General features: G+C 36.8%; 1 protein-coding gene across 7 annotated transcripts in view; it reads left to right on the forward strand.

The window, feature by feature from the left end:
* Window positions 1-27,321, forward strand: part of dock3 (dedicator of cytokinesis 3) — a 234,638-nt gene that overhangs the window by 32,890 nt on the left and 174,427 nt on the right. For 4 of the 7 annotated variants that reach the window (XM_034314015.2, XM_034314022.2, XM_034314018.2 and 1 more), the window contains exons 1-3: window positions 2,842-3,186; window positions 12,053-12,136; window positions 24,731-24,771. In XM_034314015.2, coding sequence (XP_034169906.1) covers window positions 3,138-3,186; window positions 12,053-12,136; window positions 24,731-24,771 — 174 coding nt within the window. In that variant the 5' untranslated portion in view covers window positions 2,842-3,137. Of the gene's footprint in view, window positions 1-2,841; window positions 3,187-12,052; window positions 12,137-24,730; window positions 24,772-27,321 lie in introns of those variants that run through there. The other 3 variants (XM_034314017.2, XM_034314021.2, XM_034314016.2) reach the window with 2 other exon arrangements.

Below are 27,321 nucleotides of genomic sequence, written 5' to 3' on the forward strand. Positions count from 1 at the left end.
GTGTTCTTGTATTACTTTTTCCCCACTGACCTGAATAGAGAAGACCACAAGTCATCATGTTTTTGTTAAGTGTTAACATATTAAGGACATATTAAGATAAAAAATTTAATTTTCTAAACTAAAACACAACTTAAGACACAATTAGACAGTTTCCTGAATTTAATTAGATATCTTTCTTTTCCAAATATCCAAACAGAATATAAGCCAAGCATACAGCTGCGCTGTTGAGTGTTGATGCATTTTCTCAATGCCCTGATAACTTTGAATTAACTTTGTAGCTTGTTTCAATCTTCTGCAACTTGAGGAATTAGTGAAATTACTATTGGGAGTGTTGTTTTGGCCAGAGGTATGTCTTGGACTCTAGTTTGTGTATTCCTGTCCTCTTACTGGTAGGATTTTTCCAGGAAGCGTTTTGCTTACTGCATTTAGCAATTTCATTAGATCAGTGCTTCAGACTGAGGGATGACCATATGAAGGACATTCACTATTTAGTCTATGGTACTTTTTGGTGATTCATTTCATTAAATCTTCTTGTTGTCAGGTATTAGCAAGTCAAGAGAACTTGATTCATGGAGTAATCTTTAGACATTTTGCCACTCATCTGAGGGGCATCATTCATTTTACTTAGTGGTGGGAAATTCCTTGGTATTGAAACTCTTGAGTATGACTCATACATATGATATTACAAAAATCCTTAAGGTAAGGGTTCTCAGTATTTTTTGGCCAATGACCCCATTTAAAGGGCTCAAAATTCTCAGTTGTTACATTATAAATTCTTAGAGGTTACATCCAACCAAGATAGCTTCTTTGCTTTGATTCACACAACGGCACTGAAGCTTGCTATCAAAAAATAGCTGCTAATAAATGGTTGAGTTTTTTTTTTTAGTTAGGTTCATGTATTGCTTTGACGTAATATATTTATTAGCATAAAATCCATTTTAGACCAGAAGCAACTCTCCTTACTTGCATTGCTTTCTTTTCCCAAGATTTTTTTTTTTTTTTTACTTCTCTGCTCTGTGGCATTTAGAACTTTCACAGAGTTTTAACCCGACACAGGAGCATACACTTCTGCTGTAGGCTACAGACTGAAATATCATCCATGTGCTGTTTTGATTATCGATATATAATATAGCACGAATATCATATTTTATAGCATTTTAGCTAGAATCAACCATACTTCACAAAACTGTGAAGCACAAAATTGAATTTTAATAATAATCCTGTCAGTATTACTTATTATTAAATATTACATAATTCAAGTTTATATGCAGAGAACTACATTACACAAACGGCTTGTAAAATTCTCTTGCGACCCCATCAGCATCTCATGCAACCACACGTCGGATCTTGACGCCAAGGTTGATAGCCTGTGCCTTAGGGCAGACTTATTCAGACCTTTTCCCTGTGCGGCCCACTTCCCAGTTTTTTTGAGAACTTGTTAAAGGTTGCCAGGTCTGATACAGTCATTCAAATATATATATATATTTGTATTTTGTATATTTGTATTTTTGGCATAGAAGTGAGTCAAAATAAACTCCATGTCTGTCTTTTGGCCTTTTCTTTCACTGTTTAGTAGTCATTTCATGCTCCCAGCCTTCTGTATGCTTGACCTTTTATGGAGTTTTGTGGGCGTCACTAAATGCGTTACTAAAGTGAGCTGTTTGGAATGCCTTGTGTATTTTATGGGAGATCAACTTACGCACACAAGTACAAAGAAAGTCAGTGTTTCTGAAACTTTTGTAAATCCGGCGGAAGATTTTACTTTGTGGGCGTCACTAAATGCGTTACTAAAGTGAGCTGTTTGGAATGCATTGTGTATTTTATGGGCGATCAACTTACGCACACAAGTACAAAGAAAGTCAGTGTTTCTGAAACTTTTGTAAATCCGGCGGAAGATTTTACTTCGGTTTGACTTATGCAAACATTTACACACAACTTTACTTAATGACTGATAAACGAGGCCCAATGCACTAAAATTGTTTTTTCAAGACCCAGATCAGTCACTGGGAAGAGTATTAGCCATTAGCTGGTTGCATCAGCTCAGTCTGAGAATGGGTCAATGTTGTGAAGTGCTGATGTATACAGAAATGTGCTTTCTTTAACTCTGTAATAAGCAGATGAGTAGAGCCCCATTTCAGCTGGACATTCACATGCAAATGCCTACACAATCTAGTATGTGAGCTAAAGCATCTAATCAGCAGCCCAATCTAATCCTATAAGACCTAATTTTAAACCTAAAATTTAGGTTTTAAATTGGACATATCTGGACATATCATTGTGTGTGTATGTGTATGTATGTATATATATATATATATATATATTTATATTATACTATAATCAAAATGTTTCTGTCCTCCTATTCAGGCCAAAATCAGTAATCTGAATGAACATAAATATGAACAATAGAACACTTCATGAATAAATAAAAGTGAGTGGAAATCTATCTATATGTACAAGTCTTCCTATTTTTATGACTAGTACATGAGTCACATTTAAAAACGAAAAGCACATTAACCATCAACGATTATACATTTTTTCTTTTAAATAATATCTCACATTTTTATTCATTTATTATTAGCCTTAGACTGTGTAGACTGTCCACCATATGAGTCCCAGTGAATGAGCTGTTACTATAGAAGAGATAAAATATTAGAGACCACATTAATATAAAGAGAGAGATTATTAATATAAATCTTTAAATTGCAGCCGGGAATATTGGCAGAGCTGCTGTCATAGGAAATTAATCAAAACCTTCTGACTAATCAGATTTGAGAAATCAAATGTGCTGTGATATAACACAGAATAACACAGGGTTGGAAAACTCGGCTTATTAATTTTTAGGGCCTGAGCACTGATGGTGCTTGAACCCTGTTGTAATTGTTAGGTTTTTTCCCTTCTTCTTCTTTTTCTTCGTCTTCTGCCTTGAAAGGAATGATACAGACATGAAAACTTGGTCAACCAAAAGTACTCCCTCCTGAGACGTGAGATGGACCTGTGTTGACCTTTATAAACAATATGGCTGCCACATGTGAATAAATTCTAATGAAGCAGAGCCTAATTTACTCAAACAGCTGTAGCTCATGATTGCTTGCCTGGAAGTGCACGAAACTTGAAAGCGAAGCTTGAAAGTTTGGGGCATGTTCATAGATAGGCGGAGAGCTGAAGTCAGAATGTTTATCAGGAACCGTAAGTCTGTTTGAGCTGAAATTTGGTATACTGCATCTATGTGCTAATCTGTATGTTGATTTTTTTTTATTTTTTATGATGGCCTAATTGCTTGAAAACTGTGGCCACCATTGGCCAATCAGCTTCCAGCAGGCATGTGACAAGGTTAGCATTGACCTATTATCACAAAACTTAAGTGGTAGGTTTGGGTAGGGACCCAGTATTTTCTGATGCAATCTCACACAAATTGGCCACTTGTGGGCATATCTCTTGGAAAATAAACTGTAAAGTGAAAATTCTTTTTTAGCTCTGCCCAATTAAATGTGTGATAATTTGCATAATATCAGAAACATACTTTTGCAATCTAGTCCTAGGACTTTTTGGACTATCTTCACAATTAATCTTCACAATGGAGTGCTTGGACCCCATAGATTGAGACTTGCAGCTATATTTTAAGCATTAAATTTGAAGAAAATTGATGTCAGATGTTTATTAACTTAATCATGTCTAAAGAAAACACATAACGAACATGGCAGCTGGATTAAAATGTTGCTGCTAATGATTGATTTAGATTTCTTTCAAGGAGTGAACTGGCACTGGCACTGGCACTGGACAAAGCAACCAGGCTGAACTTGAAGCTTCTACCCTTTCGAACTGCCTTGCATAACCTACTTTACCTTGTAAAACTTAATCTCCATGCCTTGGTCAGGGTCTCTTTGTTCCTGAATATAATCAAAATGACCTTTTGATTATAGGCTTCTGTGAAGAGATCAAATGGAATATAGCTGAAACAAGTTTTCTTTTTTTTTTTTTTTTTTTCCCAAAATCAACCAACAAAGAGCCACAGGAACACCCTTTAAAATCCCTCAGTCATGACAGTCTTGCTTAGGCCAGAGGTTGGAGTTTGGCTAGATGGACAGTGACTAGATAGATATCGTCACTTCGCTCTGGTGCAATGCTTGCAGCTGTGGGCAGCTACATGGCTACCTTTCTGAACACAGGTTTCAGAGACCAGACAATCCAGATAAATACAGGTTCAGAGATTATAGCCCTTTTATGTTTCAGTTTCCTTATAGAAATCTCTTGTTCCTGGGTGAAAGTACAAGAAGACATAGTTTGCCAAGTTTGGAGTGGAAGAATTTGAGTGGTCTGTACAGAGTCCTGCAAAACCTTCAGAGAAGAGTGGAGGTTATTTTAACAGAAAGGGGGACGAACTCTGGAGTGGGGTGTTCAAAAAGTACACACAAGTGTTATGGTCAGGTGTGCACAAACCTTTGGCCATATAGTGTATGTTTTGACACTATCCAAGACAGGTTATTTTTTTGCAGTAAAAACCAGCACATTTAATCCATGTGTATTGAGAGATACTTACTGCCAAGCTGTCCTAATGTTATCTGTAAATGCATGAGTTCACTCATCTGCAGTTGGTTTTGGATTAACTGTATATCACATACTAGTGAGTAAACAAAATGTGTATACTAGGAGCATCACTTCACTAAAAGTTTGAATTTTACTTTGCATGACTGCCAGTATAGAACAGTTTTGCCAGCATGACAAGATGGTATTTTCGCAACACCTTCTTTCATTAGTCTGTGGCTATTGCCGTGTACTCGTGCTTTTCAGTGTGTCAAATAGGGTTGGGACATTAACCATGATGGAGCATGCTTACTGGCCAATATATTATAAATTCACAAAGCAATTAATTTTCCCTTACAGAGAGAGAGAGAGGTGTGCACCAGCTGTGTGTGGTAAACAAACAGCTAACTTGCATAGCAGATTAGCAGTGAACATGTCTGATAACTCATGATGCATTCTTGCAGTCAAAAGGAACTAAATTCCCAGAGAAACAGCCTATAAAAATATAAAATCAGTTAAATCTTAGACAATATTTGACATTATGTTATAATTCTACTAATACAGTTCAATAATCCCTTTAAATGCTTTGTAAATAGTTTGTGTAACCATCACATAGCATAGTTTAACAGAAACAGTTCCACTTTGTCCAATGCACAGCCACTGGACATTCTAGTTAAATAAATGGCGTGGCTTATTAGCTTTCCATTGGTCATTTAGATGTGACCAGGTCTGGGTAGACAGATGAGTATACCCACATTCCATATATACAAAAAGGTAAAATATGTGAAATGTGGAGATATGTACAGTATTTTCCATCAGAAAGTGATGAAATGGTACCGCATGCTGTGCCAAAAACAGAGGATCTTGTCCCTGAAAGCTCTTTATCAATCTGTTGCTGGTTCTTCTCTTGTGTTGTCTTTTACTATTACGTACTAAAATAAAGGCTTTTACAAGTTGTGTTCCAGTCCTACTAGGAACTAGAAACACACCAGATATTGCAATCAATACTAACAAGTGTGTTAAAAACGCTGCTGCAAATCTAGCAACTGTCCTAATTACTGACCTGCAGTTGCGATCTCAGGTGGAGGTGTCATTGTTGAGAAGCATCTGGTATCTGCTGGCTGTGTTTTCACACAGGGATTACTGCATCCCCAGTGGTTCAAATCAGGCTGTTGGGAAAATTGGTAACCAAGCGTGTACCCAGGAATGTATTGAGTGGATTTTTCTGTCCCTGGGCTATGGACATACTGTAAGTGTGCTTTGTGTAGTACTCAGACTTGGTTTTTTTTTTTGCATTTCAGACAACTGAGTGTTTTGGACATTAGTCAAGTTGACTAGTTATTAAACTTTATTTCAGTAGTGACTGGAAGTTCACTGTGCCAGGCAGCAGAGATGGCTGCAGGTGCAGGTCAAAAAGCTTTAGTTTTACTGGCAAACACTAGGGAAAAATGTAGTCAAAAATACAGGCAAAGCTTAGGTGATGAGGAAACAGACTAGGGTAGGCAAGAATCGAAAACTAGGAAACAAAATGAGGATCAAGAACCAGATGAACAAACATGATAGCAAGGCTTGGTATTTCAGGAGAAAACGCTACTCGATACGTCGCATCTATTGTGTATTTAGAGTGTGTGTTTATGTATTTATAATTTATATATATATATATATATATATATAATGTATGTGTGTGTGTGTGCGTGTATACACAGTACACACACACTCACCATGCACTCACCATGTTAACAGGAACACCTGTACACCTGCTCATTAATGCAGTTATCCAATCAGCCAATAAAGTTTCAGTGTGTGTGTATATATATATATATATATATATATATATATATATATATATATATATATATATATATATAATGTGTGTGTGTGTGTGAGCAGAGGGTCTGCAGACTGAAACACCTTGATGAGGAGAGAGATCAGAGGAGAATCATGACTAGACTGGTCTGAGCTGACAGGAAGTATATAGTAACTCAGAAACACTCTACAACCATGGTGAGAAGAAAAGCATCTCAGAACACACAACACATCAAACCTTGAGGTGGATGAGCTACAACAGTAGAAGACCACATCAAGTTCCACTCCTGTCAGCCACGAACAAGAATCTGAGTATGAACTCATCGAAACTGGACAGTTGAAGACTGGAAAAAGACCAGGTGATTTATTTTCTAATCTTCGACTGTCCAGTTTGGATGAGCCTCAGATTCCTGTTCTTAGCTGACAGGAGTCTTCTGCTGTTGTAGCCCATCCACCTCAAGGGTCAATGTTTTGTGCATGCAGAAAAGCTTTTCTACTCATCATGGTTGTAAAGAGTGATTATTTGAATTACTGTATCCTTCCTGACAACTCGAACCATTCTGCCCATTTCCCTCTGACCTCTGTTATCAAGAAGGCGTTTACTCAGTGCTTTTTGTTTTGTGTAAATCCAAGTGTGTGTGTGTGTGTGTGTGTGTGTGTGTGTGTGTGTGTGTGTGTGTGTGTGTGTTTGTGTAACTGAGTCCAGGTGTGCATGACATTGTGAGCATGAGAGAGCTGGTGTGTGTTGGAGTCCATGGCAGCCATGTCTGTAGCCCACAACGCCATCTGGGAGTTGTGCTGAATCCTGCACTGACATGACACAATGATGAATTCAAATCTCAGGACTGGCCAAGAGGAACTGTTGCACCATTAAACAAGATCAGTTATACAGAGCATGTAGCTTATGCTGTGTCTACATTTAATTTGTATGTATTAATTTCATCGTACTATCCTCTAATTGGCTTAAACCTGCATGTTATTAAATGTTAGAATAGACACATTGGAAGAAATAAATATCCTCTCTTTGGTCCTCAATCGTAGTTATATATACATGTGTACATTTTTATTAAAATGGATTGCAATTATAATTTTCAGTTCAGCTCCCAGAAAAGCAAGGTTTCTGCTACACTTATTTCTAAATCAAATGCAGATACCCTTATTTCATTTAACATTATAGATGGGTGTCCATACATACTCTGGATGTGACCACAATTTATGTGGCTTTTGCCTCTGAGCAGAAGATCTGTTGGAGCAATTTATCTTTATTACTAACAGTATGAAGTCATTGTGGTGCTAGTGCAGTTATGTGCTCTGCCTGATGTAGTGGAATTTTTATTTTTTATTTTCAACTAAATAGTTGGGTAGGCAGCAGGCAGACAAAACACAGTGTGAAGTTAATAAAAGGATTAAATGGTGTGTGTGTGTGTGTGTGTGTGTATACGTATGTGTGTGAACATACACTTCTACAGAGACTTAGCATGACAGAGAGGGTGAGATTCTCTAATGAGCATTAATCAGGCTGCCATCTAGTGTTGTACAGATTTAGTACAGTTTTAATGACCGGATCAATCACCGAAGAGAAGAGAAGAGAAGAGAACAAAACAAAACAAAAAAAACAAAAAGAAAACAAACCTCCCCACAAAGCAAAACAAGCAAGGAAAAACAAAACAAAACAAAGCAAAATGAAACAAAATAAAACAAAAAAGAAAGAAAAGAAAGGAAAAAAGAAAACCCCCAAAGAACCAAACCATACTAAAACAAAAAAAGGCAAAAAAAGCAAACAAAACAAGCAAACCATTTATTTATGTAGGTAATAAGGTTTCAGAAATGTAGGTTGAAATCCATTTTTCCCCTTCATTGTGATAAGTATATGCATATGCAGAGTTTCTGACTTTAGCCAGTGTTCACCTTTTTTTAAATGATAGGCCAAACGTTTAATAGGACAGAAGTGCCTGTGCCTTCAGCCCTGTAGTGTTCTATATGGTAGAAAAAAAAACATGTATACAATAACACACAAGTGAGTTTATGAGTTATATTTTGTGAATGTGTCATTCTAGATCTGTATATATGTCAGCACTAAAGGTGTGGAAGTGATATGAATGGCGCTCTGGATGACCACAGCTGTGTGTCGTGTGAAGTTTGAATACTGTTACTGTGACTTGTTTCCTGTGTTGCTGGAGGGTGAAGGTTCACTGGACTCTGGCTGAGATGAGCAGTGCACTGTGCCATCCTGTCCATCACACAGCTCCTGTGAATCGCACTAATCAGAAGCACAAAAGCACAGCGTCTCAGTAGTTACCATGTTGGGGGTTCAAATTCAGACAAAGTAACTAAGGGCTAAACACAGAACAGGTGCACACATTAGGGAAGCAAACCAATGACACAACAGGAGTGGAGACAGGACAAAAACCAAAATAAAGGCACATGTCAAAACAAACAAGGGCACATGGAGAATGAATGACAAACATAAGTAATACTGAGATGCCATGCATTTTATGTTTTATTTTATAGCATTTTTCTGCTGCAGTTTATACTTATAAACAGCTCTGACTGTCGTTTTTCCTGACCCTGAAATGAAATTGCATCAGATTGCAATGATTTATGGGCAAGTCTTTTTCATAAAATGTCTACATTCATATAGACTCACTTACTTGCCCCACCAAGGGCTCATCTAGCAAAATTCCCTTAAGCTAGTACATTAATGGAATGTCCATTAAGGGTGGCATCATGGATTCCCCTGAGAGGGAAGGGAGAGCCTGAGTTGATGAGCGCAATGTGGCAAGTGACTTTAAATCTCTCATCTGATGATCACTGAACAAACTTTGCTTCAGCTAATAATATAGTGGAGCACATTTAGGATGGCACTGGTGATTCCCCAAAGGGAAAATGGCAGTGGTGATTTTGGGCCAAAGTGACAACCTGCACCTAAACAGACAAAATAGAGCATAAATGCAGTGTATTGACTTTGACGTTTTATGTGTGTGTGTGTGTGTGTGTGTGTGTTTAATCTAGTTCCAGTTAAATTTAGTTCAGTCATTATTACCATGGTAGCCACATGCAGCAGACAGTAGTAATGAAAAGAGAAAATTGTACAAAAGGCTAGAAATTTGAAAGGCATTCAACCCTTGGTGAACACCTGATGAAAGCAGAAAAAAATTGGGGTCTTTCCCCAGAGAATGAGCACGGTTGGCCTTGTGCCGTCATGGCCACTGCTGCTGCTGGATTCTGTAGCGAATGCTAATGTGATGATCTATTTTCCATAATTAAAATGTAATCATTTCTCAAACCGTGCTGTTAATTTTGGCCCTCCTCTTTGTTTCTGTGAATGGCCACCCTACCCAGTGATGGCTAGTGGTGAGATTAGATGGGAGGCTAAAATCTAATATCTGCCAATTGCTTGACAGTGAAACTATTAGAGGTGAGCTTAATAAGAATGATGTGTGGTAAACTATTACCCTTAAAGACAGATCGACAGCTGCGCTCATAGTGTTTGATTTCAAATTTTTCTTTCTTTCTTCTTTTTTTTTTTTTTACTAATGTTTCAGTAAGTCAGTAATGCCTGACTGGGTTCATGCCGTGTTTCCTGTGCATTGCAGCTGTTTTATTGGTTCCTCAGTTGAACATTATGAGTGGCATTATAACACTGTCACTCTGAAGTCTTTATTCTTGGTTTCACGCACTGTATATTTAGAGTAGATCCCTCATAAAAAAGCACTTTTAATGCTGTTCTGAATTATTAACAGCAGCTAGATTCCTGTCAGCACCCTTTCAAGTGCTTTTCTTGGAAATTACAGCAGCACTTCCAAACAAACATTAAATATTAAACCAAAGCCTTTGTGGGTGGATTACAAATCACATGATGTCATCAAAGCAACTAAATGAACGAGATAAAGACAGTGCCTCCCTGTCGGCTAAATCTGATGATTCTATGGTCGAAAAAGGCATTAAGTAGGATTACTAAACAGAAGACTTTCTGTTTGATTTAATCTTATTTAAACCCAGACCACTTGGGTCTTCTCTCCTGAAGAAGTGATGTTGATAGTAGCATTCATGATGATGAAACAGCAACTGACTTTTGTCCTGATTAGCGCTGCTTTATATATTCTATATTCATATTCAAATTATTATTTTATCCAAAGGTTTATCAGTTATTTCCAAAAGTACACTCCTGGGCGAGAAAATGGGCCAAGCCCAAAATGGCAAAATATTAAGCTTTTAATGGTCTTAAAAACAAATCATTGGTCAGGAAATTAGCAAGAATTAAACACATAGATAAAGGAAGTTCATATGGGAGAGCTTTTCCCTTCGATTATTTTAAATGTTTAAGCCTTGTGATCCTTGATGGGCTGCATCAGGTTGGCACATAACCAAATAATGACTAATATTTCAAGGAAAAAAAAAATCCCAGAAGATATTTTTTGGAAAATTTTGTATACCCAGACATGTGTTAGATTGAATTTTACATCAAACATTTTAATCATTATCATGAGTTTATCTTTGCGTACAAGAAGACTATATAAGTGAATTTCCCTGTTTCTAGCTTTTCCCCAAAAATTGATGCACAGGAGCTCTCAGGAGTGCATTTGTTTAATTTTTGATAATTTTCTGACCAATTATTTGTTGTTAAGACCATTTAAAGCTTGTTATTTGCCATGTTTTTTTTTTTTTTTTTTTTGCCTGGGAGTGTACTGTACCTACTAATTTGGATGTTTTTTTAATCCTTTTATATGGAGCATCTGTGAATGAGTACAAGTGTCTGTGAATGAGGTGTTGAGACATACATGTACACACATACACACATATTAGGATAATGCTCCAGAGCTCCTGGAAGGTTTCAGGCATTTCTTAATAGTTTTGAGAGTGAATGAATCTGGGGAAAAACCATTCCAGCAGTCCGGCGTAATTCCAGTGTTGTTGATCTACAAGAAGGAAGAGTCTCTAGGTCAGGGGTTGTCAAGTGATGAACCAGATGCGGACCCAGCCAAACATTTCAGTGGACCAGCACTTGAAAAAATACTGTAGGAAAGCTGATAAACTCGTGGAAAAAACTGACAGTTTTCTAAACCTGAACCAGAGCAGATACTCTGTTGCAGCTTATCACATGCATTTAAATAGTAAATTATACACCAAACCAGAGAATGGCTACATGCTGCATTAGGTCAGAAAGTGGAGACTTTCACTGTTTTTGTAATTTATTTTATTTATTTGTGTACTCTTTATGGTCTGATTAGGCGATTGGACAGGGAATTATGCGTTTATTATTCCTGCTTTAAGTTCAAAACATCTGTTCAGCGACTGTGGTGCTAGTCAAAAGTGGTAACCAAATCATAACTGATTCAGATTAATGTGTTTATTAATGTGTTAATGTGTTATTTATAGCCATGAACTAATCGTTAATGGTTACGGATTAAAAGTCAACATTTAGTCATGCTGGTAGCTAATCCAGACCTGTCTATTTAAAGTGTATTTGAAGGCTGGACACATAGGCACCAGTGATAAAGCTGATCGGATACTAATGTTTTCATGCCAACTATAAGTATAATTAAGTCAAAATTAGGCATTCTCTCACTTATCATTTTAAATTGTCCTCAAAATGTACTCATTTCATAATGAAAAATTACTATATTCAGCTGAGGAAGAGGAAGCTAACTAAAACACTGTATACAGTAAATCACTGAATTAATTTCTAATCCTTTTCTTTTTCTGTCTCTTTTTTCTGCCTCAGTGATCTGCAGCTTCCGTGGCTCTCTGGCTCATGGCCTAATTCTAGAGATTGGAGAAACTGTTCAGATCCTGGAGAAGTGTGAAGGTAAGTTAGTTTCTAACCACAAGGAAGAAAAACATTTTGTACAGTGTACTTTTCAGGACTTTAGCCTAGTTTTTGAGGGGATTTCACATTAATGAGCTATTTTCTTAGATCTTCAGTTATGTGCAGACCAGAATTAGGCAAACTTTCTGAATCCAGGGCCACATAAAAATTTAAAACAGTGCGCTATTAAAGTGCACTATTAAAGCTGCTTGTCAACTTTGCAACAATTTTTTACCATTTTCGTTTCGATTCCTGCTGGCTTCTTCAGTGGTTGAAAGAGAAAACGTACATTATGCTAATAAGGTTTGGAAACCTCTCGCATGAAACATCGTTAAAAGAGCTAATATATATATAAAAGGAGAATTTATTATTTGAACCCTGCAACTTTCATAACAAATTAAACATTCATTCCAAAAAAAAAAAATTCACTGGTGAACACTCATTCACTGTATTCAATGTAAAATTAAAGCAGATTGCAGCTAAAGATGTTAGAACAGATCTAGTTTCGTATTGATTTTCCTAGAGCAGTGGTTCACAACCAACACATTTTGTTGATGAGGGCAAACCAGACGAATATACAAGGCATGAGTGTAGCAGATCCATGGTTTTAAACCAATAATTTCAATTAAACAGTGATTTTTTCTTTCTTTCTGTTTTTGTTGATTATACCGCAGCACTTTTTAATTCTCTAATTAAACGTGTTCTATAACAGCAGGACTTGGTCAGTAGTTCTGGCTGCAAGACGTTACAGTTATATAGACATAATACAGTTATGCAAGACAAGGTACACATTATATTAATGTGCTTTTTCAATCGTAACAACTTCCTGTACATAGGGACTTGTATGGTGGACGCTCCACATAAACAGTTAAAAACCAAACAAACAAGCAAACAAATTTGTAATTAATGATATGTTGAAATTTTTTGTGATTAGACTTTTTTTGAGCATTTTTGGAAGAAGTCTCAACACTTTGTAACAGTCAGTACTAAAGCTGTAACTTTAAGTATTCAGGATGGATGGATGACAAACAAAAGAGAGGCTGGCGAGGGAAGTCATTACAGGAACGAACTTGTTTCGTGTATATCCTACAGCGTTAAACGTAATCATAAATGGATAAAATGAATGATGTGTCATTCTTTAAAAAATAAAAAAAAATGTTGTTAGCATTGACAAATTGCTGTGATATTAGAGCAGTAAAAGATGTTGGGATGTGCTATTATTATACTTTATAATTATCACCCCATCACACCACCCCGTGATTGATGATTTTCCAAGAACAGCACTCCTTTTAAGCTTTTATTCCTTATTTAATGTATTTAAACTGGTCATTTAGTAGTGCAATGGTAGATGGCACATACCTCACTTCATGAATTACTACCATGGCAGAGATTGATTCTGTCAGTTAAGGTTCTGAATTATGTCCAGAAGTTTGAGCAAGATACTTAAACCTCAACTGTTCAGTGTTGTGTTTAGATTTTGATTTGAGCCTTACTTGTAAATTGCTTTGGATTAAAAAAATCCAAATCTACAGAATCTTCTTAACTTTGGAGAGTGGACAGGATTGGTTGCTTTTTTTTCAGTGTCACAGAAGATACTACAAATATAAATGCTATATACTCTAGGTTTTATGCCCCTCTGGGTTTTTTGAAAGAGACACGGGTCGGTGGCCGTATGTTGGTGCTTAAAGGTCAGTCATAAAGAACGCTCGTTCTGTTCCGCTGTCATTGTTCATGGCTTCAGTCTGACATTTGAGGGCCTCCAGGCCCAGGATGAGCGATGGCACTGGAACTTGCAGTTTGCTGCCCTGGATGTCTTTCAGTGATGTGTTGCCTCGTAATTGGGAGAGAAATATGTTGCAGTCTGTGCACTTCTTATGGGCTTCAGACGATTTTTTTCCCCCTTTCACTTGTGTGAATAAAATACAATGGTATCATATTTGTGGTTGGCAGTGGAACAGTGTGTAACACATACATACACTGGCCAAAATTTTGTGGACACCTGAACATAACACTCATATGTGCTTTCTGAACATCCCATTTCAGATTTAATTCTCACTTTGTTGCTATAACAGCCTCCACTTTTCTGGAAAAACTTTCTACTAGGTTTTGAAGCATGGCTGTGGGGATTTCTGCTCATTCAGCCACAAGAGCATTAGTGAGGTCAGGCACCGATGTGGAGCGAGGAGATAGTCAGCTTTACAATTCATCCCAAAGGTGTTCAGAGGGATTGAGGTCCGGGCTCTTTGCAGGACACTTGAGTTCTTCCACTCCAGCCATAGCAAACCATGTCTTCATGGCCCTTGCTTTGTGCACAGGGGCATTATTATGCAGGAACATGTTTGGGCCTCTTAGTTCCACTGAAGGGAAATTGTAATACTAAAGCACACAAAGACATCCTATACAATTCTGTGCTTCTAACTTTGCAACACCAGTTTGGAGAAGAGCCACATTTGGGTGTGTTGGTCAAGTGTACACAAACTTTTGGCCATGTAGTGTAGCTGTTTGGGCGTTGAGGTTCTTTAAAGGCAACCTTAGGACACAGTGGTATGGGTTACTCCATAGTTGCCTAGTGGTTAAGTAGGCTCAGTAACCTAGAGAAAGAAAAAAAACTATTTGCTATTTGCTTTCTCAAACCAAAAGTTTATAATATGTTTTTATTCAATGCGTTACCTCAGATACTTTTTTTTTAAATAAAAGGATAATTACTATGGCCATGTAGTCCTCTATGTAGGAATGTATATACTCAGTTGTGTCTGTATTGATGCACTTATCTAGCTAACTAGCTCACTGTACTGTGTTACATTATGTTAGCTACCATTTTTCGGCCTAGTCCATTAGGTTTCCAGGCAACCAAAACACTGGGACTGGGCAAAAACGATTTTACTTGCCTAGTGGCCTAGCTAATGATCTGTCACCCCTGCTTAATCCTCACCTGCTGAGCTCCCGTAATATAGTTTAATGGAAATGTAAATTATCACCTGCCATAATGGTGATAGTAATAATATAGTTTGACATCATATTACAGTTCACATTCATGTCATCTTTTCATAATACAGTTTCACATTCTTGATACAGAAATGCTTTTATTTAAAATTTGTAAAATATGTTCAGTCATATACTTAACTTTCTTATTAACTTTTAGGACAGAAACAGCCACATTGAAAACTTTTAAAAAACACATTTTCATGATATAAATATTAGGATCTATATAATAAGATATACATTAATTAGAGTTATTGCACTCTATAGTTATATTATTAGTTATTTGTTATATTACATGACTATTTTTTTAACATAATTTAACTGTCAGTATTATAGATTTGCAGTTCTCTCATCACATAAAGCTAATAAAATTAGGTTGATCTTGATTAAGGAGTGAAAATGTTGTAGAAATACAAATCTTTGTGAAATACAATAATATGCATTTATAAGATAATACAATATATATATATATATATATATATATATATATATATATATATATATATATATATATATATATATATATATATATATGGCAGTATATTTACATCATATACATTATACTTCAAGTAGCATCCCTGGAGGACTAATGGTTAGGCCACAGCGCTGTCACTGCTGTGGCCCAGGTTCAATTCCCGGCCAGGGAACCAACCCCAGCCATTGGGGTTGCGTGCAACAGTGTGAGCTCATTGCCGATCCCAAGCCTGGATAAAACTGGGGAGGATTACATCAGGAAGGGCATCCGGCGTAAAAACTGTGCCAAATCAAACACACATACCAGTGATCTGCTGTGGCGACCCCTAATGGGAGCAGCTGAAAGAGGAACAACAACAACATACTTCAAGTACAGTTGAATGCAAAAGTGTGCATACCCTTATTACAAAACGGAGAAAAAACAGACAAGAAACTGAAGTTAACCAAAAAGACATGAGTAATTTAGTATATGAAGTGTGAAGGCAAGCAAAGCAGCAAACATGTAGAGCAATGCAGTAAATGTAGAAAATATACATACATGTTTTCTAACACTACTATAGAACTGTGGATTGAATTAGATTTGGGACTCATGAAGCAGTGACACCAGGATCGACCATACAGTCAGATGTTTCATTACTGTGAATGTAAGTTGGTTATGGCTGGATGAATAAAAAGTGGCTGCAGTTCGACGGATAAGCTCTGGGTCAGTAGGTGAGATAAGCACATGGTATGGAACAATCAGGGCTCTGATTGCAGGGGTAAGCAGTTCACTGTGCAGATCGATCATTTCCCTGCTGCTCTATGCTTCTGGAGTAATGGATGCTTGGGAAATCGAAGCATTTGAAACCTTTCAGACTGATCTGGCATTCGTTTGTATGACAGGGGATGGCTGGATAACTGGACTACTCTGGGAGGAAATGTTTTTTTTTTCCGCAATCATCTCTGTGGGGAACAAAGATGGTCACTGTCTATTTATGGATTGGACTCTTATGGATCAGTCTGTGCAATTTCCTGCTGCAAAAATCATTCAGATATTTTAGCTTTTATAAAAGTTTTCACTGAGTTTCTGGTTTCTACTAAAAGGCTTGAAACTGAAGAGTCAAAGTGCTGAAAAGGTAAACAGAAAAAGCATGTGCCATCCCTCAGGTCCAGAAAGAGTGAGAGAATACATAGCCGCACTTTTGCTGCTATTGTAACTGCAATTAACAGCTGAGACTTGACAGCACAAGTCCTTCTGCTGAAACCCTGTTGGGGGAAAGACGACGCATTTCATAAGGTGTCAGTCACACTTATCTCAGTTGTGCGGTTAGCCCGCGTTCACCACGTGATAGATAACGTTGTTGCTACCAGATAGTGTCCATCTACACAACAGCACTGGATCTCTGAACCAGCAATAGAAGGTGTTAGCATCCATGTTTGCTAGCTAGCAAATGTTTTTTACTAGCCAAGAATGATTGAAATTTTAAAGCGAAAGTTTTTCAGCTTTGTCAAAATGCTAATTAACGCTAACTGGTATTGGTCAAGCACAACACAGTTAGTATACTAGTATTAATGCTTAGAATTTATTCTGAACCAAGAACTCAGCATGTAACATATTGTGCGGTTCTATGGTTAGCGATGTTCACCTCAGATTTGTGATAGTCATTCAGTGTTGTCTCCAGGTAATGTGCACATACACATCAGAGCTTATTAAATTTCTAAACCAGAATGCGGTAGCAACCTCAGAAGAATTCTGCACGAAAATGTAATACTAGCAAAGAGTGAATGAACGTTTAAGGGGAACAGCTTGTTAGCACTCTCAAAATGCTAAGCACTAGCCAGTTTTATTTCATCACAATAAATTTAACATGCCAATACTAATAATTATTTTCTTATTTTATAAGCTGTTGCAGGAATAGTATGTGCTACGGACCTCAAAATAGTACTACACATACTACACATTCTACACATACTACACATTCTACTAGAAAAAAGTGAATGAAAGGGCAAAGCATTCTAATACTAATAAATATTTATTCTGAACCCTTTTTAAGCAAAATTTCTGTAACATATTTGCAAGTTGCAAGCAGTTGACAGTATCTGTTTTGGCTAACTAGCCAAATCAATAAATGCATACATAAGAAAACAGAAATGGAATGTACTAGACAGAAGACTTTCATCATTCGTAAAAGAAAGCAGAACAGCTAACTAAAAAGTCTGTGTGTGTGTTCAATTGTCCAGAACCGATTAAAGACAGGGAAACAAGCATTTACACCTTTCGGCTTTATTTGGAGGATTTGGTGGATGATGGATTTTTTGGTGAATGTGCAGTAATACACAGTACATAGTGAAAAAAAAAACCACATGGTCCACATGGCTGACTATTTCTGTTCTGCTCTCAGAGTGAAAAGTGACCAAAAAAGGAGGAAAAAAAACATACTTAATCATTTTCTAATTACCATTAACATGACTTGTACAGTGCTCAATCTGACTTTTCATTGTAGGCATATTTAATCTGTTTTTAGGTCAAAAAATGAAGACGCTGTTTTGACCATTTTTGACCAAAATATTTCAGTGGCATCTCTATTAAATATAGTTAACCAATGTTAACTATACACTTGTCTAATGTTAGTGGTTGAACATACACTGATAGATTTTATTTCATATTAATGAACTCCATTAACCTTGACAGAAAGCAAGGGCGTCTGCACAAATTCAGTCCAGAGCATGCTTCCAGGTAGTGTCTGTTAATATCTGAGAGTACGAAACCCCTGCGCAAATCGTTCCAGAGTCACATATTGATTGGAACATGTCTCGTTTTATTGGAAAAAGACATTGCATATTATGAGTGATAACACATACTAGCCTACTCTGGTGTTAAATTGCAGAGCTCCAAAGTAAAAGGTGTAAAGGTTAGCAGGTCTGGTAATATAATATAATCGGAGTAAATCATTGGACATTTTCGCAGTTTGAGATCGTGTAAAGATGGTTAAATCATTACATCACGCAAGCCTAGTTGATAGGCATACACTTAATTTTGGGATAATTTCCTACCCAGTCACAAGCCATGCGCTAATAACGCTAACAAAGACGGACTGTAGATGATTAACACAGCAGGTGCAATGTCTCCATTTGGGACAGATGGCCACAGGTGCATACCATTCGGCCAGCCGCTCATGAATATTTTATGCTGTTGTTGTAGCCGATCATTAGCAAGTAGCCGCATTAAAATGTTAAGTCGTCAGCAGAGCGGGAGTGGATCTGTGTTATGTGTCGAAGTTATTATAGCACATCCGGAATGAGCCAAAACTCTGAGCAATTTTCTAGTGAATTTAACCTTTGTCTTCTCTCTCTCTTTCACACACACATTTTATTTTTTATACCATTGTCTTTTTCTGCATATTGTTCTGGATCCAGGCTTGTATTACTCATTATACACAGGGGGCCAAGCACTTCCTGATTTCAATTCATAAACAGAGTTCTCAAAATGATTTGTTGAGTCTGTTGAATAATGCATTTCTGAATAATAAATATAAACTGAGTAAAAGTTTGCATTATAATTTGATAAATGCAGAGACCGTAGTTTCATACTAAACAGGAAATCAGATTATCCAGGCGCTATTCTTTCTCTGAGCCCACAGCTCATGGCACATGATTATAAGAGACTCAGTGTCTGAGCGGTCGGATGGTTTCTTCCAGACAAAGACAGACCCAGCCACCGACCATAGATCGGAGTGGAGAAATCGATACATAAGATTGAACAGCACCATAAGCCTATGGCTGAATTAGATTTGGAATGAGTCCTTTGGCGTGCTCTATAGCCATGCTGTATTGGATGAGGCGTGTTTTATGGCTTCTTTTGCAAGGTTTGAGATGGAACATCATAGACCTGCGATTGAGAGGAAAATGAGATTGAATATGACATGCTTGCCACAGCAGCCTGTTTTATGTCTCTGTATTTCTTACTCTCCGAGTCTCTTGTGAGCGTGTTAATGTCATGCACCACTTGCCTTTGAACCTTAATACACAGTGTAACATTATATACATCCTCACGTAATGCTTTAGGTACAGCAATGAAACTTTTCTGTGCTGCGTAATCAAATACATGAGGTACACTTTGAACTGGTAATAAAGACATGATGATTTGACAGTACTGATATTGTATTACAAAGAATGAAGAGCTTAGGCCATAAACAATATCTTGTTCTACTGAGAAGCATGCTGTGCTCACTTTTGCCATTTTTCCTGCGGAAGTATTAGATGTAGTTGGTGGCTCAGTTTTCTTCACATCCATATCTTTTTTTTTTTTGTGGTTGCTCTAAGCCTATATCATCTGTACAATCTAAGCAGTCATTTGCTGTCTCTGACTGTATCAGCCACTGCTTTTGGTTGTATAGACAGTTCAAGACATTCTTCCCTGCTCATGGAAATGAATGTGGAATACATTGCTGTTCTGCATTTTTTCCTTTGCTGATTCTGTCTGGGAGTCCAGCATTTGGGAGACAGACTATGGATTGGGAGTCCAGCTTTTGGAAGATAACTCATGTTCATTTGACATACAGCGGATATAAAGAGTCTACACAGGTTTTTGGCAGGTTTTCGTGTTGTAAAAATGAAACTAAGATAAATCATATCAGATCTTTTTCCACCTTTAATGTAATATAGCAATGGGCAAAATTCAAATGAAAAACAAATAGAAATGCTTAAGGAAAAAGAAAAAATAACAGTTACCTGGTTACAATAACCTGGTTGCTTAAGTGTACACACTCCTTCACTAATAAATTGTTAAAACACATTTTGCTTGCAGCACAGCACTCTTTTGGGTAAGAGTTAGCACGTTAATTTTGCAATTTTGCAATTTTATTCCACTCTTCTTTGCAAAAATGTTCCAGATCTGTCAGATTTTGAGGGGATCTCAGTTTTTTGTTTTTTACACAGTGTTTTGATAGGATTTAACTCTGAGCTCTGACTGGGCCATTCCAAAATGTTGGTCTTTTTCTTCTCAAGCCATTCTTTTGTTGACATGGAGTTGTGCTTTGGGTCATTATCGTGCTGGAAGGTGAAATTTTTCTTCATCTTCAGCTGTCTAACAGAGGCCTGCAGGTTTTGTGCCACAATAGATAGGTATTTGGAGCTATCCATAATTCCCTATTTTTGGCTAGGGCCCCAGTCCCAACAGAAACAGTCCCATAGCATGATACTGCCACCACCATGCTTCACCGTGGGTATGGTATTCTTTGGGTGATAAGCTGTCTTGTTTTTTTGCACCAAACATATCTTTTAGAATTATGCCCAAAAAGTTCTACCTTGGTCTCATCAGACCATAACACATTTTGCCACAGGATTTGGTAAAATTTTAGGTGGGCTTGGATTTTTTTTTTTTCACCCTGAGAAAGGGCTTCCATGTATCTACCCTTCCCCATAGCCCAGAGATGTGAGGACCATGAGGCATTGTTGTCACATTCAGGGAGTGACCAGTACTTGGCAGATATTCCAACAACTCCTTTAATGTTGCTGTGGGACTCTTGGAAGCCTCCCTGATAGGTTTCATCTTGTCCTTTTGTCATATTTGGAGTGACATCCTTGGTAATTGCTCTTGGTAATGTCACTGGTGCCCCATTTTTTGTACTTGCTGAGGATAGTCTTCATGGTATTCTGTGATACATCGATTGTTTTGGAAATTCTTTGGTACCCATCTCCTGATCGATGCCTATTGACAGTGGGGTCCTGTGCTAGCTTTATAAGCTTTTAGTGGGCTATGGTCTCAGCAGTTGGATGAAACTAAGAAGAGAAAATCCTATGGAAACAGCTGGTCTTTATGTGGGGTTAATCAGAATCACTGCATTGATTACAGGTGTATGATAACTACTTTTGCTAACTACTTATGATAACTACAATTCTGAGCACATTCACATGATCCATTATAAAAGTGTGTGCACACCTGTACAACCAGGTTAATGTAAGTTTTCTCTTTTGCTTTTTTTTCTGAAAAAGTTTCTATTTGTTTTTCACTTGAATTTTGTTGGTAGTTTTATCACATTAAAGGTGGAAAAAGATCTGACAAGATTTATCTTGGTTTCCTGTTTTTTTTTTGTTTTTTTTTTCCCACATAACAAAAACCTTCCATTTTAACAGCGGTGCAGATACTTTTTATATCCACTCTAAGATGTACCATAAATAGAGTAAAACAAGATATGAATTCATAATTATTCATAATAATGCCAACTTGGGTTTATGGCATGATGGCAGTTGATGCAATAAATTTAAGCATGTTTAACTTAAACCAGATACAAATGATTACTTTCATTATTATGGCTTTTCCTTAAATTGTTGTAAAATCCCCAGACAGATATTGGCATGCAGAAGTCAAACCCATGGCAAGATATCCTGGGACCAAAACTTGAAGAAATTAGAACTAGAGCTAGCATGTGAAAACAAGAAACCATTTATTCATTTGTCTTCAGTAACTGTTTTATCCTGGTCAGGATCACAGTGGAACCCATAGTGGAGCCTGTCCCACTTTTTTTTTTCATTTGCCTGCATTTATAAGAGAGAGATATTTTCACTGCTAAAAGGTGAACATGATTTAATAAGAGTTTCTGAAGCTTCTTCTAGAACTACTGTTAATCGGAATGAATTTTACACAGTTTTAGTCCATTAAGTGATATAAAATGGCTTTAAAATAGGAGTGAGAACAGGATTAATATTAAAATGATTGCAGATCTACCTCACCTCTTAATTAGATCCCATGAGTACCTAGACTCTTCACTGTAAGTGGAAGTAGGTATGAAGGAGCAAGAGGAAATAATGAGGATCAGAGTGGAATCCAGAACATATCCCGGGAACACAGGGCACGGGGAGAGAATGCTTCCCGGATGGGAAGACAGTTCATTGCAGAACAAGAAACTAGAACATGAAACACGTGTCAACCGTGGTACCGCATAGTTTGGAATTGCAGTATAGCATTCAAGATTTTTCAAAGCAAAGCTTCAGTGTGAGCAAACAAGGGAAGGAGTTTAAACCAATGATATCACTTTAAAGTGGTCTTCTGATGGACGCAACGAGCATCTAAGACTTCTGTAGTCATGTGTATCTTGTGCATTCTGGTATAATCTTTATTCTTCATCTTCAGTAACTTCTTTACCCTGGTCAGGGTTGTGGTGGATCCAGAGCCTATCCTGGGAACACTGGGCGTGAGGCAGGAATTCACCCTGGATGTGACGCCAGTCTATTGCCGGGCACCATGCCACACACATTCACACACTTATTCACACTTAGGGCAATAGCCAGTCCACCTACTGTCATGGTTTTGAGAGGTGGGATAAAGTCAGAGAACCTGCAGGAAATCCAAAAGGACACAGAAGAACAGGCAAAACTCTATACAGACAGTAGCCTGAGCTCAGGATCGAACCCTGGAGCTGTAACGCAACCCGCCGCACCACCAAAGCCACACTTCTTGTATAATCTTATACATTTCAAATATCCATTTCATTATAGACTCCCTCAGAAAGTGGTTCCAATTTCTGCCAATTAAAATGGCAGTCTATTTGTCTGTTTTAATGGTCCAACAACACAGAATAGGTCAGCTGTTTGGCCATGTGAATGGTTCTATTGTTCTATGGATATATCGTCTTGCTGGATGTGTATTGATGTTAACTTCAGTTATGGAGATCAATAACCTGAAAGTCAGACTTGAATTGATGCAATTTACCCACTTATTTCCATAAATCAACATTTAACCCTTTCATCTTTAGTGTCCACACTCATGGGCAGTCAACTTAAGGATCGTTTTTTTTTACACGAATTCTTATATTTTAGGAAAATATAAGAATTCGTGTAAATTAATGTAAATAAACCTCTGTATCTCTCTAGTCTATTTGTCATTCTCAGTCTTTACTAACTTTCGACATAGAATAAAAAAAAAAAATCACAAAAAAATAACAAAAATTTAAAAAGTAAAAAAGCTAGTTTATTTTGTGTATTTATTTTTTTAACTAGTGTGTTTTTTCGGAAATGAGTTGAGAAATGATCGATGAAATGGTACATTTTGTCTTCAGCGTTACATATTTTAGACATGAACGTTAAAAGCTTTGGATATTATAATATAATAATATAATCTTTTAATTATCTCAGGCATACTGTTTTACTTTTTAATATTTGATATATTGACAGAATTAAAATTCATATATCATGCAATTTTTAGATAATGTTATCTAAAGAATCTGGATATGCATATAAATAATGTATGCTTGCATGGGATAATTTCCATAGCCAAGGTCTGGACAGAAGATTCTTCTCTAATACTCAGTGAAAAAACATGACATTACTTTATATGTATACGAGTCACCATAATGGCATTCATATATTTTGCCTTTCTTTGTGCTTAAGCCATTAAAATTTTTTTTCTAAAACTTTTTTTTAATTTGCCTGCATTTATAAGAGATAGATGGTTTCAATGCTAAAGGCTGAACATGATTTAATAAGAGCTTCTGAAGCTTCTTCTATAGCTACTGTTAATCGGAATGAATATTACACATTTTTAGTCCATTATATGATATAAAATGGCTTTAGAACAGGATTAATATAAAAAATATTGCAGAGCTACCTCACCTCTTAATTAGATCCCATGAGTACCTAGACTCTTCTCTGTAAGTGAAAGTATGAAGGAGCAAGAGGAAACAATCATTTGACACCGAATCATTATATACCTTAAATATACAGGTAAATACTCCATTAATAATGATAAGATTAATAAACTCACGTATATCTTAATGGAAATAATAATGATAATAATAATAGTTGTTGGTGTTGCTGTTGTGGTATTTATTTATTTATTTGTTTGTTGTTTGATTGGTTATATTATTGTTGTTGTTGTTTTTGATGATGATGATGATGATGAAGATGAAGAAGAAAGCTGTCCACCGCTCTTTTCCAGGGTCAGCCCAAAATTGTATTACACCTCACTGCCATTAGGCAAAGATAAGCCTGGTGATTTAGCACCTCCATTGAGTATTAAGGTATTATGGCAGATGTAGGAAACTGTATGCTTTTTTTATCTCCTCTTTTCCCTCTTCACACATTAACCACAACGTCTGGCCCAGCTTAGTTGTTGGCACTGTGTGTAGATTCCTAAAACACATTTTGTCTTTTTTGTTTCAGGATGGTTTCGAGGATTCTCCACCAGGAAACCTAATGTCAAGGTAAACAGAATGATCCTCCTACTCTCAGAATGAATTTGCTTCCTTGTGTAACTTGTGATTTCTCATGTGTTTTCACAAGTTAGCTTCAGATCTTCACGAATGCAAGTTGCTAAAAGTGCTGCGATAGAATGGCATAACATGAATTGTGTAATATGTAACTTTAGAACTGGAGTTCTTTAGTTTCATTCCCACCATCAGGTTTGTCTGTGGAAATATATATTTACTTCAGTATATAGTTTTTCTTCAGTATATATCCTATTCTTTAATACATTTGTGGTTAATTTATTTAACCGTTAATTTCTTTTCGCATGTTAAAATGTGTGAGTGGATGGGAGCAACTGCCAAATCAGGTCCCTTGCAAGTAAATCTTACTTAGCCACTTAGATACAGTATGATTCTTAAAGGTGTCATGATCCTTACAAAGCATATCTGAAATGTGCCAAGGATTACTGTGCCCTTTAATTAGTTGAAAACAAAAGTGAATTTTAAAAACTGCCTGGGGGCTCGAGGTCAGAAATGAGCTTACAATCCACAAACTAGTGTTTATGTATTTGTAGTATGACTTTGTAATACTGCTTCTCTGAATTTTAAAATATTTAAAGGCATGTTTAAATACTGTCACTCTCTTGCTCATCTGAGACTGACAAACCCACTTAATCTCATTTGTATGACACATTTATTCACAGTCTCAGATGAAAAAGAAAGCTGTTAAACACTCTTTCCCAGTAACAGTCAGGATGTTTACTGAAAGGGAGCTGGCAGCTTGATTCTCATTCGCGAGATTTTTCCAAGTTGGTTCATTGTATCTAAAACCATTTAACACATTTAACACAGACCATTTAACAATAATGAAATGCCAAAATGCCTGAAAATAATCTCAAATGGGGAAAGTGTACTCGTGGCCTGTAGAGTTATGGTTCTGTAGTAGAAACCAGAAGGTTGTGAGTTCAAAGCCCAGGACTGCAACAGAGCCACATTTGGACCCTCAAGGAAGGCTCATCTTCTTCCCAGTTCTATGCCTGCATTGTAGTATAAAGAGCTTTATAACTGCCTGGCCTATGTCAAGATGGCTCCATAATGAGCTGGTGTTGTACACTTAATGATAATGGGCCTCATTTATCAAGCTTGTTTGGGCATTTACACAAGAAATTTGGTATTCATGAAAATCCTGTAAATTTGGAAAAACATATCATATCACATTCATGCCCATGAGAGTGTTTAAATCTACACATAGGAAGTCTAACTAATGTAACATCTAACTTATGTAAATCTTGACTTATCTGGGATATACTGTCGAGTTTAAATTGCTTATTTGTGTTATGTTTACAGCATTTAGCAAATGCCCTTACCCAGAGTGACTTTATAGAGCTTTGGAGTCTCTGTCAAAAACACATCCTCATGCTAGTTCACAAGGTCAGAGACTAAGAGTAGCATTGAGAAGATTTCTGAAAGCCAGTCATTTATATTAGTGGCATTAAAGAATATAAAAAATAAAGAAAGTGAGTGAACACAAACCCATAAATTAAGACAAATAAAATTAATAATCATTCAATTATGAGAAAAGAAACGTAAAATCAAAATGGGCTGGTCTGTCGTAAGCCATAAACAAATCAGCTGATGAAAGATTTAGTGCATGCTTATTATTATTAATATTATATATTATTAAATATTTGATTGACATAAAAGTGAGTCAGAATCACTTCCACCTCTTTCTTTCAGCCTTTACCCTGATCATTCATTTGTACTCCCAGCTCTCTGTGCACTTGAACTTTTATGGAGATTTGTGGGCGTCACTACATGCAAATGAGCTGTGTTGGGAATGCGCTTTGCACTTTGTAGGTGATCAACTTATACACGCGGGTACGAAGAAAATCAGCGTTTCTGAAACTTTTGTAAATCCGGCAGAAAGTTTTAGTTCAGTTTGGCTTACACAAATATTTACACACAACTTCAGTAAAAGATTGATAAAGAAGGACCAATGTGTCTACCTTTGAAAATATTGCAAGAAATCGTGAAAATGGTTTCAAATTGATTTCGCAATGCTGTTTAGCCTTTTCTTATTAATAACACTAGCTTTTCAGGTCTGTCGTTGTATTGTCTTATAAGGAAAAGTGGGCATGGGCTAATAATACTAATACATTTTCACATTACAACAATCTCTTACCTTTTTATCAGTTATCAGATATTATAGAAGGTATAATTCAAAATGTGATATACAGTGGGTATAGAAAAGAATCACCCCCTTCAAAATAATCACATTTTGTTGCTTTGCAGCCTGAAATAAAGAGATGGACACAATTTTTGTTTTATCCAGCTATATTTACTCAGTGCAATTTGTAACATCCAAGTGAAAGATATAACAGGAACAGGTCAGAAAAAAAATAAAATTAAAAAAACAGAATCACTGAGTTGGATAAAGGATCACCCCCCTCCTAAAATGACTTGTAAACTCAATCAGGTGTAGCTAAATGGCCGTCTCAATGGCACACCAAACCATTTGACTTCCACCTGTGGTCACTGTGATTAGCTCAGCATCAAAGAGCTATTCCT

The sequence above is a fragment of the Pangasianodon hypophthalmus genome, chromosome 20 (assembly GCF_027358585.1).
Source record: "Pangasianodon hypophthalmus isolate fPanHyp1 chromosome 20, fPanHyp1.pri, whole genome shotgun sequence".
NCBI classification, from domain to species: Eukaryota; Metazoa; Chordata; class Actinopteri; order Siluriformes; family Pangasiidae; genus Pangasianodon; species Pangasianodon hypophthalmus.